The sequence below is a fragment of the Rattus norvegicus genome, chromosome 1 (assembly GCF_036323735.1).
Source record: "Rattus norvegicus strain BN/NHsdMcwi chromosome 1, GRCr8, whole genome shotgun sequence".
NCBI lineage: Eukaryota > Metazoa > Chordata > Mammalia > Rodentia > Muridae > Rattus > Rattus norvegicus.
The window spans coordinates 190,257,141-190,279,244 of record NC_086019.1 but is presented as its reverse complement, the minus strand read 5'-3'; the positions used below and the strand labels follow the sequence as shown (position 1 = coordinate 190,279,244).

The following is a 22,104-nucleotide window of genomic DNA, read 5'->3' as shown; positions in this document are numbered from 1 at the left end:
CTTTTAGACCATGTCACCTGCCCACTTGGGGGCCACAACTCTCCTGCAGTACTCTGAACCTGTCTTGATCCTGGTGCCTGTTTGTCCTCCTCCCAACCTGGTGGGACACCCCTCCTGTTCCTCTGCTAGATGGCTTTTGACCTCGACCTTCACCCAAGGATCCCAGCCATGCACCGGGATCCTCCCCCGTTTGCTGCAGAGACCTCTGCGGCCTCAGTGCTTGTTCATTCACTTATTTATTATTTGCAGGGCCGAGGAGGAGTCAACCCAGGCTCATATGTATGCCAGATGAACACTACCACTAAGTTACACTCCGGGCTTTCCTGACAGGGTCTCACTACTCAGCACACGGTGGTACAGAATCCATGATCGTCCTGCCTTCGCCTCACTTCCCTGTTGCTGGGATTACAGGCATGCACTACACCATCCCCGGCCTTCTGATGATCAACCTGTTCAACTCCTTCCAGGATTTCATACTCTGGCAGCCCCAAAGCCCATCTCCCTCTCACTGCCACTATCTGAAGTACCTGAGGAGGGATGATGTCAAACAGGTCCCCAGCAGGTGCATACTCCTGAGCAAAGACATAGCACTCCTCCGTCTCGAAGACCACGTCGAAGACCTTGATGATGAAGGGGCTAGACGACAGGCTGTTGGTGATGCTCACCTCACGCAGGAAGTTCTTCAGCTTGGTCTTACTCTTATTCACAAATTTCAGGGCCATTTTAGTGCCTGTCAGGGCCACAACAACGGCAGTGAGACCCTGTCTCTGACACACCCCACATCTGGCTGGACAAGCTGTCGCTGCAATAGGCTAGTTGGTGGCCAGAGTCAGCACGATGGCCTCATGGCGCAGATGGGAAACTGACCCGGTAAAGAGAAGAAGGCGTGTCTAAGTCCACCACGCAGAGTGGTGCGGACACAGGTGTTCTACCTTGCAGCCCCTGATGTGAAAAATAGCCAGGAGGGCTTACTGCCTCCTTCCCCGAGCTGTTTTCCTAACATCCTGTCTACTTGTCTATCAGATTTATCTCCCTACCTAGAACACCACTCCCTGAGTGGTACCAGTGTCTCCAGAATTCACCACAGAACAGCTCATCAAATGCTTGCCAATGGGTGGGTAAGAGAGTCCCCTGTAGGGAACTAGTCCTCCAAACTGGGTGGGCATGAGTACTGTACTGGGCACACAGCTATGCAATAGCAACAGAATGCCACGCATCATAGGCCCTTCCTTCCTTCCTAAGCAGGGAAAATAAGTCCCACTGCCCAGGCTCATACCGAAAGCACTAAGGCGTCCCCATGCAAGGGTTCTGCAGCTGCCTTGGTTCTGTCTTAGAGACTCCTCCTACCTGGTCAGGAGAGAGTGTCATCCTAGTTCAAACTCACTGTAGTGCTGTGGCCTTGGCTGCCTGGCCAAGGGTCTGTGTCCTTATTGGAGAAACATGTCCAGACCAACCCCATAGGGCCATCTCCCCATACCCTCTAAATAAGGTGTCTTGTTCCCAAAGGCCTGTCCTCACCTCTGCCCAGCTCCTCAGCATCAGGTGTCACCAATGTTCTTCATGCACCCTTTCAGCAGTATCTTGTCCCTGCGTTCATCTGTCTCAAAGGCACTCAGATGGCCCCAAAGTAGCCTAGCCTTGGTTTGGGCACGTTGCCAACTCCTCCTGCTCTGCCCCCTTGCTGGCCTCCGTCCAGGCATGTCCCCAACCTTAATACCCTGCCACCCTACCAACACTCACCTGTGCCCTTGTAAGCCACCAGGTCGACCTTCCCGTAGGTCCCTTTACCCAGCTCCCGCACGAGCTCGTAGTGCTTGGTGACGTCGCTGGCAGCCAGTGTGCGCAGGGTCAGGGCTTGCATGTCTTCTGTGAGGAGGGGCACACCTGCACCAGGTACAGGGGCGGCCCCCGGCCCACAGCAAGGCAGGGAGTGGAGCGGTTCAGGCTCAGGGCAGCCCACGCTCATCTTCTCCCTGTTGTGGGGTATGGCATGATGAGTGACAAGCCCCCTCACCATCTTCCTCCCACCACCCCCCCCAGCGCCTAGGAGATTCCCAGCTGGGCCACATGGAGGTTAGGCATCATTATTCGACACCCTCCCTGAAGTTTCTTGAGATAGTCACTGTCCCTCGTTAGCGCTGTGTATCACAGACCCATTTGTCTCACGATAACCCACACAGTACCCAGCAAGCACACAGGTTTATGTCACAAAGCAGTGGCCACACATATGTTCTCATTCACAAGTTCTGGGTTTCTGTTGTGGGCGGTGCTGGGGAGGGGCGTCAAACCTACAGTTCTGCACATGCTAAGCATGCAATCTGTCACTGACCTACAGCCCTAGCCTTATTCACGAATAACGACGAAGCATCTGTTGTTTACCGGGTGACATCGGAGCCTTTGGGGATCAGCACTGCACAAATACACGAGAATCCATGCCCTCGAGGTTCATGCATCAGAAAGATGGGACAACAAACATGGAGAACCTATGAATGGCATTTCCCAGTGAGAGGCAGAGTGGGCTCAAGAGCATAGGCTGGGGCAATGACGTCAAATACCTCAGCCACACCATTTCACCCACACAGGCGAGAGAGCGCCAGTGTGGCCACACAGTAACAACGCATGCAGCCATGACCAATGGCATTCCCGGGGAAAACACAATGCCCTCTGGTACATACAATACCCATAGCCCACCTGTTCCACAGAAGTCCTGCCTGTCCTCTACAGCCCCAGCCTGAGACCCCTTTATCCACAGCAGGGGTGGTCTTCAGGCATACGTCCCTCACGGCTGCTGTATGCTTCCATACGGACCATCACCCTCTGCCACTCAAGTGTGGACAGCAGGATAGAGCACCACCTCGGCTGAAGCCCAGGCTGGAGACTGACTGACAGTAAAGCCGATACCCAATTTGGGGCCCTTATGCCTGCTTTCCACCCAATACTTTGCTTCACTTTTCTGTGGCTTTACTGGGGTTTGCTTGGTATATGATAAACTACATATTTAAAACACGATTTGATGAGCTTAACACATAAATATTCATGAATCCATCACCGCAATCAACATAATGAGCATATCTGTCATCCCAGAGTTTCCTTTGTCCCAGTACAAGCCTGCTCTGTCTCCATCCTTATCTTCCAGGCAGCCATCCAGAACCTTCTCTCAGCTCTGTGTGTGTGTGTGTGTGTGTGTGTGTGTGTGTGTGTGTGTGTGTGTGTGCGTGCGCGCGCGCGGGCACTGGGAGAAGAGCCTCTCCCAGGTACACTGGGCAGGTGTGTGCATGTGCATGAGTGTTATCAGCACTCAGACCTCCCATTGGCTGCCTCTCATGCACCTCCATTAAGCCTCTTATCCCTGAGCCCCCTGCCCACATCACAGTTATATACCAAGTCCTTATACCAAGGCATGACCTCTCAGGCTGGGTTTGAACACCCAATGTCACTTACTAGTTGGACACCTTGGGCAGGTTACATGTGTGCCTGTTTCCTCATCTATCAGGAGGTTAACAGAACTACTTCCCATGAGGCTCTGTGAGGTTAAACAGCAGGAAACACTGGTACACTGTAAGTGTGCGCCATGCCAAGTCTCCAGAGTTGCAGCTCCAGACAGGCTCCATGGGTGACCTGGTAAGGTGCAGTTGCTCCTTGGTTTCAGGGCTTCGAGGACCATACATCCATGCTGACTTGTGCATTCCCAGCTAGAAGCTGGGGGTGTTAGAAGCTCCCTACCCGCCATGAGCCCTGGCCAGCCACTCCCTTCCAGGTCAAGCCCTTTCCCCTGTCTTCCCTTCTTTTAGGCAGCACGACCCAGCCTCCCACTTCACACAGAGAGGAGGAACATCAGGAGGGAACTTCCTGGCCTCCCACCAGCCATAGGCGGAGTTCCATCTGTGCCGTCTTCAGCAATGGCTGAGACAGAGGCCCCTCCCTGCACTGGCTCCCACCTCGTCTACTTCCTCAGGCTCCTGCTCTCTCCATTCATGAACCAGCTCTGTTCCTAGACCCTGTTCTCACAGAACTGTCCCACCCCCAGCTGCAGCCTTTTCTGGGTTTTATTTTGACTTTGGATGTCACAGCATCACCCTGGGATCTAGTCTGTGGCATGGCTCTCCTTTCACAAACCCAGAGGACGGTGGGAAACCCAGTCCGGCTCCCCCTCACACTATGTGACTGGGCTCTGTTGTAGTGTCCAGGCTACAGTTCTGCCTCAGCCATGACTGAGCCATATTGAGGAACTGGGGAGAAGTGTCTCAGCTTCAGGGACCACTGAGTTCTGTCAAATGTCCACCACCTACCTAGTGAGGAAGACAAGTTAACTAGCTTCATCTCAAAAGGGAAGGGAAACCAATTTTGAAGGTGTGCCCAGGCCGTTGTCTCTAACCTTTCAAGGACGGTGTGGGGGTTTTCCTGAGGGTTTCTGATGAATAGATGGCCCTCTAATCTGGAGTCTTCCTTAACCCCCAGGGAGATCCGGGCTGCTGTCCTACCCATCTTATAGTGTGTGCACTCCTGGAGACAGAGACAGATGGCCTAGTGCTCAGGCATGTGTTCTCTGATACCTGATACAACTCCCCCACTGAGAGCATCAGCTCTGCTCCGTCACCTCAGAGGGTTTCTATGTCGTCTGGAACTTTGACTGACACTGTAAAAGGCTTTACTCCTTCCAAGTGCTTGACCCCTGGCCTCAGGACTGCCTCTAGGCACTCAAGCCAATGCACTGCCTCTGCAAACTTTAGTAGCTGCTAGACAGGTCACTGTTCTTTTTTTTTTTTTTGGTTCTTTTTTTTGGAGCTGGGGACCGAACCCAGGGCCTTGAGCTTCCTAGGCAAGCACTCTACCACTGAGCTAAATCCCCAACCCCCAGGTCACTGTTCTTAAACCCCTCTATGACTTCCTGTTCCCCTGCCTGACCTCTGTCCTTGGGTCCCTCTCCTCTATTATCCTCCGCTGCCCCAGCAGGTGCAGTTACTGGCACTAAAGAACGTGCATCTGCGCCTCCCCGCTGATCAGGAGGGGTACGACGTCAGCTGTGCCTACCTGTCAACAAGGCAAGAGCACCTGAGGGCAGAGGCCAGCCCCATCCCAACCCATCCTGTATTGCACCCTAAATTTACTGGGTAAGTTTCGGGGCTGCCCAGCTGTCCTCTTCCTGCAGTCAGGTTCTCGACAAGGTGTCAGCAGGAGGAAATGGCTGACTCCACACGTCTGTCCCTGCTGCTGCTGTGCCACCCCTCAGGTACACACTGCCTCTGACCCAGTTACCAAGCATGACTTAGCGGCACAATGGGGAGCTACAGAGATGACACGAGCCTGGAACAGTCCGGGCCTTGATCCTTCTGTGAGCCATTTCAGCTGAGTGACCTACGGCCAGTCCTGGGCCTCAGTTTACACATCCACACATTAAAGAAAACAAAAACATTAACCCAACAGTGCCTACTGCAGCCAACCCATTATGAGGACTCAGCAGTCGGTCTTAACTCTACAACGCAGTACTGTTATTCCATGATGAAATGAAACAGACCAGTAGCCTACCCGCAGAAACAGCTCACTCTGGAACCGGATCTAAATCCCATGCTTTAAATCGGTTCTTTCTTAAGACAAGTGTTGGGAACAATACACCCAGATCCTGCAGTAGCTGCATTGGAACCTCTGCCAAGGACACCCATGTCATCCTCACAGCGATGTCACGTGGCTCCTGGTGTATGTGACAACTTGAGACTGAGTGAAGCACGACATGTCTAGCTCCTGAGTGGTTGGAAGGATAAAGACATGTCTGACATTAGGGGACCACTGTTCTCCAGGTCCTGACACATACCCTTTTGAAGGTACTCAGCTACACAGTGTGCCTGTGAACTCCCAGCAACCAGGAAGTAGAGGTCTCTGTTGACCTTTGTTTCCTCTCTGCTGGTGCTCAGCAGGGCATCCTCCCACACTCTGGGTGACTGCTGCCCCAAGAGACCCTTTGGGAGGTACCCTACCAGGGTGTGTCCCATCTGTGTAGTGATCTGGAACTTCCCCCACCCACCAGGGAGATGCTGGGCTGCTGTCCTGACCATCTGATGTGTACACTCCAGGAGACAGAGATGGACATCCTAGTGTGCAGGCACAGCAGTCCTGGCTCTGTCACATGCTGGAGGGCCACCAAAATGGGGGAGGGTTTCCCAAGCAAGAAGCAAGACTGAACCGCCTACCACTTCCTGTTGGCAGGCAGCCTGGGTTGGGTGCCACCCTGTGATGCTACACCCAGCACAGAACCTAGCTCACAGTGCTTCGGAACTCTCCTACTTCACCACAGCAGAGACAAACGCACACAAGCCATAAGCGTATGCACACACACAGACATCAAACATGCACACAGACATACAAACACATGCACACGCAACAGCACCACCTTGGTAACATTTTCCTTGCTAAGTCCTCACGAGAACCCTGAGGAGAGGGCAAGGAGCTGCCTGTGCTTTATAGAAGCACTTACCTGTGGTGTGTCGCACACACCCATGAACACAGCAGTGATTTCAGTAAGTGTACAAACTGGGCAGCCACTGTCACCATCGAACGAAGTTCTCTGTTTTACAGATAACAACAGAGGCTCAAGAGTGTGGTGACTTGTCTGTGGCTATGGCAGACAGCCAGCTGCCATCAAACGGTCTCCTCTTCCACATTACAAAGTCACACTCATCAGTTTCCTTCATGTGGCCATGTGGCTGGCTCCCCCCACACTGGGACACGAACAGTGCGTGTTACTGCCAGCTCGGGACTTTTTCCAGGTGCAGAAGCCTTCTGGATGCTGACTTGAGCAGAGGACTCCCAAACCCTCAGATGTGGTAGAGCCCCCACTAGAGGCCCCCAGGAGGGGTGAGGATGGCACGCCCTGTATTGTTCTGTGAATTTCTGTGTTCCACCCCTAAAGCGAGGCTTGTGGCAACAACTACTGCTATGCTCAGGAAGGGCTATGCAGTCAGGAGGCAGAACTGTTTTGTACCTGCCTGAAACATGGTCAGACTACCAAGAACGGTGACAGAGATCAAGGACAAAAATGCCATCACAGGAATGGGCGGAGGGTGACCCATCTGCAGAGAGGGGGTTTTGCCTCATCCTGTTGGTGAGAGAATGGCGCCGCTGTATTTACTGAGCACTCTGGATGCTCTGAGCAAAGTGGGCTAGACTTACGGAAAGTAACAATCACAGCGAGTGCTATGGTTGCTACACTCTCACTTCCAAGTCCAGCCGTGAAACCTAATTGCTTTTTTTGTGTCCTGCATAGCCTGTGCCAGCTCAAACTCTTATTCCTCCTACCTTAGCTTTGAGGTAGGGAATTACAAGCCTGTGCCACCACATTCAGATCTGTCTCTTTAATAGTATTAAGTGAGATCTGGCCAGATGTTGGGGCACATACGTTTAATCCCAGCACTTGGGAGGCAGAGGAAGGTGGATCTCTAGAAGTTACATAGAACCCTCCTCGAAAAAGAACAGACAAACAAAGGAGAAGGAGGAGAAACCTGGGCAGGGGAGGTGAGATGGTTCAGTGGGTAAAGGTGCTTACAGAGAAAATCTGGTGACCTTAGTTCAATCCACAAGACACTTTAAGGTAGGAGAGAACTGTCTTCACAAAGTTGTCCTCTGACCCTCACATGCACACTAAGCATGCGTGTGTACACCCACCCATAAACATATACCATGTACACATACACCCCATATACAACAATACTAATAAGTATGATTTTAAAAAGACAGACTTGGAAACTGCTTAGAGGCAGGGTCCTTTCAAGGGCTCATCCTAGTCTTTGTTTCCTCTCCACCTTCTACCATTGGATGCCCTTGACCTTGATGTCCTTCCCTCTAGAACTGAGACATGCATCTGCTCATTACAACCGCCCAGTTAGAGGTCCTTGGTGGCAGAAGCAGCAAGCAAACCAAGACGGTTATTGGGGTACACATGGACTCAAAGCTGGCAGAGCTGGATCCAGACCTGGGGCTCCTGTCCTGTAGGACTCTGCAAGGCAGACATGGTACAGAGAAGAGAAAAGCATCCTCCATCTCTGGGGGGTGCAACAGAGGCTAAAGCTACCTGTGGGGACTTCGGGGTTATAAGATGAGGCAAGGCCAGGTCTTTCTTTTTTGTTTGTTTTCTTATTCTGACTGACCTGGAATTTACTGTCAACAGGATGGCTGAGAACCTGTGCTCCTCTTGCCTCTGACTTCTGAGGGCTGGAATTACAGGAGTGAGTCACAATGCCTGGCTCCAGCTGAGCCTTTCTGATCCTTACACTAGAGTCCCAAGACTCTAGAGTCTCTTGGACCTATGTCCAGGTCCCCTCCCTTGGGCCCTGGACCTACACTGTGTCCCATGCAAGGGCAAACTCCAAGGGTGTCTTAACAAAAGCATGGCCTCTCTGGCTCTGACTACTCACCCTCCCGGTGGGGACATCTGTGTGGTAGAATTTCAGAACTGAGTGGGGGCAGCTCAGGGCCTCTCTCCCTTCCATCATTGAAAGACAAGTGAGCTGCAGCTGCATTCTGACTCCAGCCCCAGTCCTCACCCTGTCTCCCTCAGAAGTCCTTAGACTACCATCAGACGGATGCTTTTCTCTCTGTACTTCTTTCAGTTAACACACACAAGGTAAGGACCTGTGGCATTTCACACAAGCCCGCCGCCCGCCTGCTGTTGCACCTTGCCCCACCCCTGCCCCAGCCAGACTGACAGTCAGATTTGACTCACTTTTTGCCTGGCTCACAAGGCTGCAATGGAGTTTGGATCACCTGACTGTTATCTGAGACAGGGTCTTGCCAGGGTGGCACTGAATTCTCCATCCTCCTGCCTCCCCCCAATCCCCCGAGTGCTAGGACTATAGCTGTGCACTGCACTTGGCCGTGCAGTGCTGTGGTGGCTCCTTCAATAGCCATGTGCTGTTTCCTTGGGTAGCGGCCATGTCCTGCTCTCTACACTGCTGTCAGGGGCAGGCCTGACTCAGGGATCCATTATTCCATCTGCCTTAAGATGGACATGTGCCCAATGGTGACCTGCTGCAGCCAAGCCCTGGGACGTCTGCAGGAGCTGTGGAGAGGCCAAGCAGAGGACACAGGGCTACAGCTGTGGGAAGCTGGCTGGCCACACCTACAGGGAACCTGCCTGACAGTGGGGTGGAAGAGATGTGCTGAGGCCACTTATGCTCCTGGACATTTGCTTCATGAATCGGTGATTTCTGTTCTGGCTTAATTAAGCCAGCTGAGTTTATATAACTCTCAAGCTAGACTCCAGACGAGTGTACCTAAAACCCAGCGAGAAAGCCGCAAGCTCCTTGAAAGCCAGCCCCGCCTTAATCATCTTGCTATTCCCAGCACTGAGCCAGGGGGTGACAAATGCCGGTGAATAATTCCTTACGTGTTTGGAAGTTGTAACTTTTTATATCTTGGCTTTCCTGAATATGACCCTGTAGGCACACAGTTATTTTTCTAGCACCACGTGAAGAACTGTTCGCCCCATTCTGCAGATGGACAGACTGATGGTCACAGTCACAGTCAGTGGCGGGCCACCTCAGGAGCCAGCATGTCTTTGGGGGTGAAGTGCTATTGTCCTCTAACAGCCTGACACCCAGGTGGCATGGCAGAGAAGCTGTGAGGAGCATTGGTCACTGTGGACAGTCTGGAGACACAAACAGAAAGTGACATTGATGAGCTGAATCCCATGGACCCATCACATCCTTACACTGTCTCAGTGTGGGAATATACTGACTCCAAGTTACAAATGAAGAGATGTAGGCATGGGTATTGTCTTCTTTCTGTATTTAATGCTGGGGATGGAGCCCAGGCAAGTGTTGCACCCCCAGCCCTTCTTACTCTAAAGCAAGAGTCTTGCTATGTAGTCCAGGCTGTCCTCAAACTTTTCACCCTCCTGCCTCAGCCTCCCAAGTACCACCAGGCCCAGCTTGGTCACATCATTATAGCAAAATCCAGGAAGCAGTAGAACCAGGCATCATCATCCTGTGACCCAAGCCTAAGCACTGCTCTACTACCTCTAAAGTGAAGTGGTAAAAATTACCATCTATTTTGCCATTTAATCTCTAGCAACTCCTTTTTCACAGAGCAGGATGCTAAGGCTCCGAGGAGCCTGCCTGCCCATGGTCATGCAGCCCACCAGCCTCAGGGCCAGGACTGAATCCTTAGTTTCTTGGCCTGCACATCATCTTTTTGAGTTTTAGTCTTCAGCTCTGGGCCCCAGGACTCCCTACAACCCATGTTCAGCACCACTGGTCTGGACAGCACCCACTGACGCCGGGCTAAGTGCCTACTGGAGGGAAGAGCAATCAGGGGTAGGGTGGGGAAACTGCAGAGCTGGATCTCCAGTGTCCATGCTGTCATTATAAAAAGTAAGCGGCCTTGCACAGAAGCAATCTGACACGCAGTAGAGTTAAGGGTATCTGCACACAGCTTCTAGAAACAGGCATGCAAGTTAAAGGGTGAGTGGGTTTGGAATTTTTGCAGAGAGCCATGGACCAAGTTGCTATGCTGATGGACACCTTGCCAAATCAGAAGTCTGCCTCTGGGAGAACACAGTAGCGGTCACCAGTTGGCCTGCCCTCTGGGCTCCAGATCACCAGATACAGTCAGACAGTTAGAGCTCTACTCTGACAAGGGGAAAGTAAGAACAGGTTTTTCATTTGTGAGTTCTTATGTTAAGTAGCTCCAGAACCCACACATTAGCGATGGTATTTGACCTTGAACCAATTAGCTTCCACTTCTTCTGCCTCACCCTCCAGAGTAGCGAGGACTGCAGGTGTGTGCCACTGGGCCAGGCTACGCTGTGACAGGACACAGCATCCAGTGTCACTCCACTCCTCCACTAGCCCATCTCACCCCAGTCTTTCCACTAGTCTTGTCCCCTGTGACTTGCAGCTCTGCCCCACCCCCACCCCTGCTTCCCAAACAATCCTATGCCAGCCTGGAGCTGTTCCCTCTGCCTGAAGAGCGCTTCCCTCTGGTGCCCACATGGATCTTTCGTCAGTGCTCTGCTTGGGTCCCACCTTCCCTTCCTCCACACCTTGCTCTTTCTCCCCAGTAGAACGTAGCACCTTTGAATACATTACATAATTTCCTGACTGTGATGACATCTACTAACTGTGTCTTTCTCACACTGGAACTGAAGCACCCCAACAGCAGGGACTTTTATGGCCTGGTCTTGTTCACTGTGGACTCTCCAGGAGCTGGCACGGCACTTGGCACAGAGCAGGTGTTTAGTAACTTTCTGTTGACTGAACAACTGAATCTCTTGGGGAGTTGGGGACTGAATAAGGAGGAAAGGAAGGATGAAACCTTACCAGGCTCAACCCGGCATGGTCTGGGGAGCAGAAGGGACAGCTGGCTGAGGCCAGGTGAGAGGAACAAATGAGAAACCTGCCTAACAGCCCATTAGCACCAAAACCCCATCTCCAGGGACGCCACACCCTACAGCCTGTGCTTAGCAAGGTCCCTTCTTCCTAGAGCAGGCATCCAAGTCTGGTGACGATGTGCTCCTGAATGGTCTCCCTCAAGGCTGTCCCCACCCTCCACCCTGGCTTACCCAGGACCACAACCTGTCTGCACTTGGACCCTTCTGTTCACAGCAATATCACAGCATAGGCCTGTTCCCACAGCCAATACTGGATGGCTGGGGCCTCCTAGGACACAGGGATTCTAGACAAGCCCTCTCTTTTGTTTTATCTTTTCAGTCAGGGTCTGGCTGCTAAACAGCCCAAGCTGACCTCAAACTCAAGATCTTCTTGACCCTTCCTGAGTATTGTGTGTACAGACATACAGCCACCATGGCTGGATTGCCCCAGTCCCTTGACAATCATATATAAGCCATCAAGTACTGTATCCTGGTCCAAAAAGCAAAAGGAAGAAAAGGGTATTCATAGTCTCCACCTTCAGGGAGCAAATCCTGCCACTGTGCAATGTGACCTTGGGTAGGTTGTGCCCCTACAGATGCCTCAGCTTGCCCATCAGTAGGACAGAGATAAGAATCCCCACCGAGCATAATGGGTTAGAGTGGAAACTAAAAAGGCATTTCTTACATGCTGGCTTGAAGTAGATACTTGGTAAGAATTGATCAGATGGAGGGACCTGAGGTCTAGTTCTCCCACTGTGCAGGCAAATCTGCCCTTCTAGTCTACACACAGAGGCCATCTTTCTGCTGCTAAGTCTTACTCTTAAACCAGCTACAGCCAGAAAAGTCTGTCCCCATTTGCCAGGTCTGTAAAATAGAGACTCAGGAGTGTTCCTGGGTCAAGCTATGACGTACAACCTTCCTCACTGTCCCTGCCACCAGGGCTGTCAGAGATCACTGTGCTATGAGAGACTCCAAGACTGACTTAGAGCCTCCCTCCCTCTCTTCTACCTGGCAGCCCACCCCTTCCCTAGGCAAAGCCTTGGCAGCCATGTAAGTTGGTGACTCTGTTACCAAGCAGGTTATCTAGCCTCGCTGGCCCTTTGGAAGGTGGGAGCCTCAAGTCACAAGGGGTAGGGCCCTCAAAAAGGGCCATGAGCAGGCCCAGGGTTTGTAAAGGCCCCCAAAACTCAAGACCTGGAAGATGCAGACAATTTAGCCCTCAGGATCTGGAATAGAGCAGGACACTGCGGGCAGAGCAGTCATCTACTGTTGGATGATGGGCCAGTGCCTTTAGCTAGGTTGTTCCTAGTGAGCAAGTAGTGACTGCTAGAGAGATAGCTGGGTGAGCAGAGGCTCTCGCCCCAGCCCCAGATCCCCTCAGGCCTGCAGCCTGCATAGCATCTACACCAAGGTTCAGGTGCTCTGCTAACATTCCTAGCCGCAGGGTCCTGTGTAAGTTATTTGTCCTCTCAGACTCAATTTCTTTCAGTTAACTAGGTGTAAGAGTTAAAAATGTGGCTCAGTGGCAGAGCACCCATTTGGCATGCCCTGAGCTCCAATGGGAGAGGAAAATGGGTATAAAATTGTTCAGGTTCAAGCAGAACTTACGGGAGCCACCCACCATTTACAAGCCACTCAAAACTGTTTTAGACATACCGACTCATTTAAACCTCAACTACCCTGGGGAGAAGCTATTTGTCCTTACAGCCAAGGAAACTGAGGCACAAAGAAAAAAATTAAGTGGTTCTATCCCAAGTCACAGAGCTAGCTGGTCATGGTTTAGAGATGATTTGTCTGATCCTGAAACATTTCAAAAGGATACATTGTACGCCTGCCACGTGTTCGTTCCTGTTCGGTGCTGCCCCTGGATCTGAGATTACCTGGGAGCCCTGCAGCCCAAGCATGAGAGCTCATACTGTGCAACACAATAGCCAAGCTCTAACCTCCCAGGGGAACTGCCAGGGAGCAAGGGGAAGGAAGCTGCCAAGGAAGCAGAACAGATCTCAGAGAAGGACTGAAGCCTGGGGACATCGAAGGCACCACAGGAAGTGGCTTTCCCTCTCAGCAGCCTGAAGTCCCCTAAGACCCTTGTTCCATGAGGGGTGAGGCACACAGCATGTGACCCTGACCTGGGCCTTACCTTAGGAGACTCTGATACAGCTGGGCTATAGAACCCTGAAACAGTCTAGTGCCTAGGTAAAGTCCCTGAGAACTTCACATCCACCAAGCCCTGTACTTTGTGTATGAAATAAGTGATCAGAACCTTACTTGAACCCCAGGGTGGAGAGAGCCTTGTGGAAAGTCCTTAGCATCAGAGTCCCATTTTCTTTTTTTCAGACAAGATCTCACTTGCAGTTTTGACTGGCTTGGAGTTTACCATTAGACCAGGATAGCCTCAAACTTAAAAGAGATCTGCTTGCCTCTGTCTCCTGAGTACAGAGATCAAAGGTGTGTGTGGCACACTAGGCCAGAGACCCATTTCATCTCTAAAGGAGAAGCTGCCATCCCTTTCTGCTCAGGGCTTTGAGCACTCTATCAGAGGCAAACCTTTGGGGTGCTGCAGGTGATATTCATAGCGCTTTGCAAACATCCATCCCCTCAGCCCTATCAACGCCCCATAAGGGTGCTTCTTATAGAAGAGAGAGCTGAGGCACAGAGAAGTTAGGGACTTGCCCAAGGCCAGGCCCAGTGGGTAGAGTTGTGTACCCTCTGAGGTCATCCTCTCAGGTCTGACAAGCGAAAGAGGAAGTTCTATGATATCCAGCCCAACCCTGCCCAGTCTCCCAGTGGAAACCGAAGCAGCAGCTGGTCTATTCTGGAACCTCTTGCTCAAACTGCAGGGAAGGAGTGCTAGGCTGAGAGAAGTCACGGCAGGTCTCCTGACTAGGGTCAGCTCATCTGCAGATGGTAGCTCAAGGTGAAAGAAGACCTAGAACGTTTGCAGACACTGCTGAAGCCTGCCTCACTGGTTCAAGGCTCAAGGACCCCTCCCCACCACTTCCACTGTTGGGAGTTCTGGGCACCCCCTTTGCAGTCAAAGCACAGGCCTCGAGAACTGACTAGTCCAAGGTCAGGTTAGTTAATGACTAGGCAGCCACTGCCAGTTCACCACAAACACTTGGCGGACATAGAGCTGGGCTCAAATCCTGCCGTGGGCTCAGGGCTGTGCTGGTCTAGGGGTAAAGTGAAAACCTGTCCAGAGCCTGGCACTGCAAACTGACAGTAAAAACTACTCCACTGCCTCCTTCCAAGCACGACATTAATGACATGGCTTCCTGGGTGGGGGAGGAGCTAGGAGCACTGGGGACAGAAAGGAAGAAGGGGGTAGCCACCAAGGGGACTTTGGCCCCTCCAGACTTGGAGGGTCTACCTCATGGGGCAGAAAGCCTTTGGCTACTCCCTCTTCTCCTGGAGAGAAGCAGAGGACAAAAGGGGCCTTCCTCCCAAGGACCGAGAGCTAACCTCCCCCAGACCTCCGAGACTGGGCTAGGAGTCCTCTTTGCTTCCCATCTTGGAGCTCTGCAGCCCTGCAGCCTGCCAACCACCAACTTCAGCAATGACTGCTTTCCCCAACCCCACCCCAAGCCCTACATTCTCTAGAGCAGCTCGCAAAGGAAGCTCGGCCATCCCTTGCAGTGCCCCTTTAATAAGACTGAATGATCTCTGGCCTAGGCTCCTTTCGGGCTTAGTTCATCCTACAAAGTATTATTCCTATTCTATAGATAAATAAACTGAGGTCCAGAGCAGCTAAATGTATCGCAAACCTATGGCGAATCCAGAGCTGGTGCTCTCCACAGGGCACTCTGCCACCTCTTTTGACCTTTGGGTACAGGAGACTTTTGTGCAGGAAGATTGCACACCTACCAAAGCCAAGGCCAGTGGCTAGGGCCTGGTGCTGGCCTCTGGCTCTGGCCCAGTTATTTGGCAATAGCCATCAGCTTCATGCTTAGGGAATGACACAAGCTGGGGAGGGACAAGGTTACTTTGTTTTGTTTGCTGGTTTGGGGTAGAACCTTGAATGTGGCAGACCCACCAGGTCCAACCCAGGCACAGAACTCAATGCTGGAAAGTCCAAGAAGAAGCCTGGAGAACCTCCACTTTCATCTCTGCCCAGATGAGTAAAACTGAGGCCAATAGCAGCCATCCTGAAGTCCTTTGTCCAACTGGCAAACCTAGAACTCTGGTCTACTGCTCCTAGCAATGACTATGCCTGTGCTTCCGGTGTGTGTGTGTGTGTGTGTGTGTGTGTGTGTGTGTGTGTGTGTGTGTGTTGGTGCTATGGGCAGGTAGAATGAGAGTCTGAGGAAGTCTGGCTCCTCTCCCTACTGACCCTAAGAACCCCAGATGGGCACTCTGCTCGTCCTAACCCAGCGTTGGGGGTAGCAGGGAACATGTGCTTGTAGACTACGCACACCCAGTGCTGAGCAATCATTTTTCCAGCTTCCACTCTACTTGGCAAACCTGGAGGTCAGTAGCTAGGCTGGGAGTTCACACCAATCAAGAACGGGTCAGGAGTTCTTGGGACAACTCGGAGCATGTGCCCTGTCCAAACGTGGCCATTCTCTAGCTCTGGGCCTCGAGTCACTGCATCCCCTGGTTTTTCAGGAAGATCTCCAAATCAGCATCTGAATATGAATTCTCGAGCACCAATACCAAATACAGACATGTAAAATGCACTGATCAGCACACTGGAGCTCTAAGCTGTATTATCCAAATGCTAAGACACCAGGCTGTAGGTTCAGCCGTGCTGGTGTGGCCAGAACAGGACAGCCCAGACTCCCAAAGCTGAGCCTAGAAATGGGGTCTCACAGCACATGGAAACACATGTCACTAAGCTGTCCAGCCACCAACCACTCAGCTCTCCACTGTGTGCCAGTCTAAGCCAGAACAAAAGCGGAGGTAGAGGTAGAAACAGCTGCCAAGTCATCCTAGAGTGGGACTCTGGGTCGGGGAAATTTCATATGATAAAGAATTAGAAGTATGGAGCTGAGCCAGGTATAGTGGGGGTGCTCGAGACGTAAATGAGGGCAGGTTGCAGAGAGCTGGGCTGCCAAGCTACTTTATTAGGGCTACTCAATGGGGAGCCGCTGCAGGTTAACAAGGAAAGAAAGTCTGCCTGCCAGTCCCCTTCTGGCCTCATAATGGTTCTTTTTGCTCTCAGTCATTTGAACTTCTGCTCTCCAACCTCTGCTTCCACTTTCTTGCCTGTGGAGTGTGAGACAAAGCCCTGGGCTCCAATCCACTGCACAAAATAAACTTCCAAGATGGCTAGGGCACACCTAAATGCTCCTGACAGTCTGGCTTCGATCTATATCCACCATGCCGGTTGCAGTGTATGTAGTTCACTATCACTCTCTCTGGGAAATGCCACAGGCTTGATCAAGGTCACCTAATCTTCAGGGCAACTGGCTTTTGAAATCCTCTCCTGGGGGTGACTGCCTTGACTGTCCTTGAGTCTGCAGGAGGCTCTGCAAGAGTGCTAACCCAGGCTACATCCTCACTCATGGGGCAAAGCTAGCAGTAGGGAAGAGTTCAGGCAGGGGTGATGGGAAGGCACCAGCTGCTCAAGTCTGATATGGGGTATCAGGTGTCTCCCGGGCAAGGGCAGCTGGTCCTGACATGGTCTGGACAAACAGAAAAGCCCAAGGATCTGAAGCCAGATCATTAGGAAAAGATGAGGGGAAGCCCCAGACTCCAGGGCTGGAACTTCAGAGGTTGCAATGAATGGATAAATAAACGAACAAACTTCTACAGGGCTCTGTGTCCAAGGTCCTGCCTTCCCTGGCCTCTCTACTCATCTCTACCTGACTTCCCACCTGCCTGTGAAAGGCTGAGAAAACCTTCCTGCCTTTTCTTGGGTTACAACACTCCCAAGATCTTTCGGACTTTGTTGAGGCCCTCTTGCTTACAGATGCTTTGGAAAGCTTAAGCAAGAACTCAGACTCAATCCTCCATGTAGAGGACACAGTGTCCTGGTCCTGGACTTGGCCCGAGGTGTTCCTCGGGTCAGGAAAAGGGAAGAGACTCAGGTTTGCTGTCCTTGGGACTTAGAGGGACAGAAAGGTGCTGTGACCTGAAATGGTTTTTCACTCAGGGCACCTCCCCTCCCCAAAAACTAGCTGTTCGCTTTGAGAGGGCTTGCCCTCTCCCTGTTCTGCAGGGAGCACAAAGAGGGACTGGGTGAAGAGTGCCACTGAGACCTGAGTTGGGGTATGGGAGTCAGAAAATAAGAGATTTCCAACTCATTCTCTCAAACACGCCCCTTCCCTGTCCTCTCAGACAAAGGCGCACACCCAAAGCCCCAGCTGTCACCAAGAGCTGCAGAATGCAGGCACCTCTCACCTGTGGGCGCCCCAAATTTTCTCTTTCCTGGGGGGAGGTGACACTTAAGAACTCAGGTTGGCCTTTGGGAGATGATATCTCCATTTCTTTATTCTTCAAAGGACCTAAGGTCTAACGCTCCAGGTTCGCCTTATGGGGAAGACTCTACACCCTCTTCCCCAGGGCATACTCTCTCCCGGGGTCCGAAGCTGTGCCAAAAATCTTAGGGTTGGGGTGGAAGGTGGGGGAAGGGAGAGGAGGAGGGGGCGGCTCCTCCAAGCGAGACACAAAGAGACGTCCTTCAGCCTCGGCTCCATGGCGACGCTGAGGAGGGGGAGCGCGCACTCTGGACTTCCTTCCCCACCTGCGGGGCTCTGGGGACCTCGCTGCCACTCACCTGCCGCCCCTCACCTAGGTTCCACTTACCTGGGCTGGGGCCGCGGGGACGCCGCGGCAGGGGGCCTGGGCGCCGTGTCGGTCTTCGTCTGCCCGGCCCGAGAGGGGCTCAGGGCACCACCACCACCATGAGCAGGGACGCGAAAGGCGTCGCAAGGGGTTTGGTCGCCCGGGTCCCGAGGCTTTGGGGCGCCCGCGGCTTCTCGTTAGCAAGAGGATCTCGCTGTCCTAGGTTTGGAGTCCCGGTGTGCAGGAGCAGCGGAGAGGGGGGCTAGCGCCCCAAGGCTTGGTCTCTGAGTCTTGAGGTGTGAGGTTGTAGGAAGCAGATCTTGGGGGGCCCGGGTTGGAGCTGTCGCTACGTCCCGGCAGCCGCGTGCAGGGATGGAGGTCACTACTCAGCCGCTGGGGGGTTCGGGCGCCGCCGCTGCGAGCAGCCCGGCTCTGCGGGCTCCTGCCCCGGCCTGGCGCGGGCTGAGGCTGCGGCTCCGGCTTCGGCTCCCGCTCCGCCCGGCGCTCGGGCTCCAGCGCCGGCGCCCGCCCGGGCTGCGCTCCATCGCGGCCTCGCGGCTCCGCCTCCCGCCGGCGCGTACCTGCCCGCCCGCCCGCCGCTCCGCCCTCCGCCTCGCGCGCCGCCGCACGCGCCTTTGTCCGCCGCGCCGGGTGCGCGCCCCGCGCACGCGCACTCCCGCCGCGCCCTCCCGCCGGGCGCCGCGAGCCTGGACCTCCCCCCAAACCGCGGGAACCGCGCGACGCCCCGCCCGCTTTCCAGCCACGCCGGGTCCTAGCGTCCGCCCTTCATTGGCACAAGCTTCTTTTCTAGGTCAGAACCCAGGAGGGGGCCAGAACGAGGTTAGAGAAGGCTCGGGGGAGTCACAGAGGGTCACCTGGTCCAGCTGCTTGGTCCCTGAGGGGCCAGACTGTCCCAGACTATTCCAGCCTGTGCTTGTGGGGCGGAGCCTGGATCTGTTTCAAAGAAGAAAAATAAATCCGAGCCCTCCTATTCAGAATGCACTCACTCATTCAACTACCGGTCCATCTGTTCACCCGCCTGTCTGCCCCATTCATCCTTCTACCTATCTATCCGATTTCCATGGGACATCAGAAAACTACCAGGCTACTTAGAGACTTGGGGTCTCCCGGGTCGTGTATGGTTCAGGCAGAGCTTTCAAGCTCTGTTGTAGGGAGACGGTGAGGGTTTAAGGAATAGCTAGGATGAAAGGTGTATAAACAGAACGGAAAAGGGGGGCGCGCGGCGGCGGGGCGGGGTGTGTTCTTGGCTGAAGCAGCAGCTGTGCAAAGCCGCCCGGGTGTGAAGATCTTTGTTCATTAACCGGAAATTGTAGCCTGGATGCAGGTGGGGTGGACGAACAGAGATGGCGACAGAATGGGAACCACGAAAGAACGCATCCTTCCGGAGGCCCAATCTCCCATGCCTCATCTCTGCAGCATACTATTTTATTCGTGGGACAAAAAAAGCCCCCAACACACCAAAAATCTCTCCTCCTTTTAACCTCTGATCAGACTGTTTTCTCAAATCAGCATCCTCTCCCAGCCACTCTGCTTGTAGAACTTTTAGAGCCATGTATTGCAAACTCAGGTAACCTTAGGTGGAGCTGGAAAGATGGCTGATTAAGTAAAGTGCTTGCCAGGCAAGCACGAGGATTTGAGTTCCGCCAGTGCCATGACACCTGTAGTTCTAGTATTCAGAAGGCCGAAGCAGGAGGGGATCCTGGGAGCCAGCCTAATCTGATCGGTGAGTTCTAGTGAAAGACCCAGTCTCTAAATAAATAAATAAAGGAGGAGGGATGTGAGACGCTGCTGAAGACCAGGGTTCAGATCCCCTGGACTCAGCTGTTGCTGGGCAGGTGTAGCAGCCTGTGATCCCAGCATTTAGGAGGCAGACAGGATCCCCAGAGCAAGCTGACTAGCAAGACTAACCAAATGGATAAGCTCTGGGTTCAAGTGAGAAACCATGCCTCAAAGTGGAGAACAAGTAAGAGGAATACGGCAGTCCACCCCTGTTTCCACGTGCACACACATGCATGCAAAAACACACATATGCATGCACACCACACACCCACAAAAAAAAAATAGTAAGTGGCCGGGGAGCGATTGAAGAATACGCTTCAATAAATTGTCAACTTCTGCCCTACACACACACACACACACACACACACACACACACACACATCTAAGTTGCATAAACTACAGACAGGAACTGGAGATGTGGCTCAGCCCTGGCATATGGAAGGCCCTGGACTCAGTCCCCAGAACTGGACAAAGAAACAAACGAATGAACACCCAAACCACAGACACCCAAAGCACAGACTTCTACTTGGCAACCTGTACTATTGATACTAATACTTTTAATTCCTTGCCCACCGTCCTCAAACCTTTACTTAAATTATGTTTTCTGAAACCAGTCTTTGTGGCCACCAGCTCTGTTGAAAGCAATTTCGCCTAGGTTGTATTCCTAAAGAACTTGCCAAGCACTCCCTGTGCCCTCCAGGGTGAAGCCCACTCTTCTTACCCTGTACTGTGGTTTGAATGAAAGTGGCCTCCATCGGTTCTCAGAGAGCAGCACTATTAGGAGCTGTGGCCTTGTTGGAGGAAAGTGTGGCACTGGGGTTAGGCTTTGCTACCATGCTTCCCACCGTGATGATATTGGGCTGAACCTCTGAACTATGGGCCAGCCTCAATTAAATGTTTTCTGATAAGAGTTGCTGTGGTCATGGTGTCTCTTCACAGCAATAGACACCCAAAGACGCCCTGTGTTGCAGGCTGTCAGCATCTAGTGCCTGCTTGCCACACCAGTCCTGGCAAGTATCATGGCAACTGGTGGAACCTCTCTTCTCCATTCAGCCTGGGCATCAGCAAATTCTTCTGGAACATCCATTTCTTGCTTTCCCACGTCTTTGTGTATTTGGTTCCTTCCATCCACAACACCAACCTTGTCTGCTGATTTCCACACACAAGTTATCCTCTAAAACAATTGTGTGGCTGCCTGCTCTCTTCCACTCCATCCCACCCCTGTCAGGGCTTTCAAGTTGACCCTGTCTTTGTCCTAATACTTGCCAAAGGAGGTATTAGTGCTTCAAACAAGCAAATTGGGGGTGTCTGTGTGAGTGATAGGGTGTGAGAACAGGAGACTGGAAGAGGAAGGGTGTCTTCTTGTATTTTCTAACTGAGTCCCGAGACACTCAAAGCTTAGAGAGTACTTCCTCATTCATGGGAACAGGCCTTGACATGTTCTTGGCCATGGCAATTGCTATAGCTGGCTCTTAAATGGCTCCCAGAGGCTTATATCAAGAGCTTGGCCCTTGCACTGGAGAGATGGCTCAGTGGTTAAAAGAACTGGCTGCTCTTCCAGAGGACCCGTTTCACACAACTCTCTGTAACTTCAGTTGCAGGAGATCTTGTGCCCTCCTTTGACCTCGAGAACCGCTCATGCATGTAAGTAGTGCACAGAGACACGCAGGCAGTGCACTCATAAAGGAAGATAAAATAATTAGAAATACCTTTCAAAGCAAAAAGAAAGGCTTGGTCCTAAAGCTTTGTGCCATTGAATGGTAATGGGAACCTTTAAAGGGTGGGACATTTCAGGTAACTTGAGGACATGCTCTCAAAAAGAATTGTGGAATACTTTTCTCTCCTTTTGTTCCTGGCCATGATGTAAACAGGCTTCCTCTGTCACACGGTCCCATCATGGTGCACTGCCTTGCCACTGGCCCTACAACAGGGTCAAACAAATGGTTAAAGCCTCTAAAACCTTGGGCCAAAACACAACTTTCCTCTCTATAATTCTATTGCCACAGGTGTGTTGTTACAGCAACAGACCTCTGACTAACAGTTGTCAAGAGATACCCAGTTCAAGACTTCCTTGATTCCTCAATTGGGGCTTTGATTATCCACAAAGCAATTACAAAAAGTTTGCTAGAACGAATTGTGGGGAATTCCTTCTCAGTTGCTCTCTTAGCAATGCAGGATGGGAAGTCCTGATTCTCATAGGCCAAGGACTCTTGTAGGAA

General features: G+C 52.4%; 1 protein-coding gene across 2 annotated transcripts in view; it reads right to left on the bottom strand.

The window, feature by feature from the left end:
- The window catches only part of Sbk1 (SH3 domain binding kinase 1), a 44,818-nt gene that overhangs the window by 3,250 nt on the left and 19,464 nt on the right, over positions 1-22,104 (bottom strand). Inside the window, exons 1-3 of one of the 2 annotated variants that reach the window (NM_147135.3) lie at positions 18,107-18,593; positions 1,741-1,973; positions 528-730 (exon numbers count right to left, since the gene is read on the bottom strand). In NM_147135.3, coding sequence (NP_671476.1) covers positions 528-730; positions 1,741-1,966 — 429 coding nt within the window. In that variant the 5' untranslated portion in view covers positions 1,967-1,973; positions 18,107-18,593. Of the gene's footprint in view, positions 1-527; positions 731-1,740; positions 1,974-18,106; positions 18,594-22,104 lie in introns of those variants that run through there. The other variant, XM_017588642.3, reaches the window with a different exon arrangement.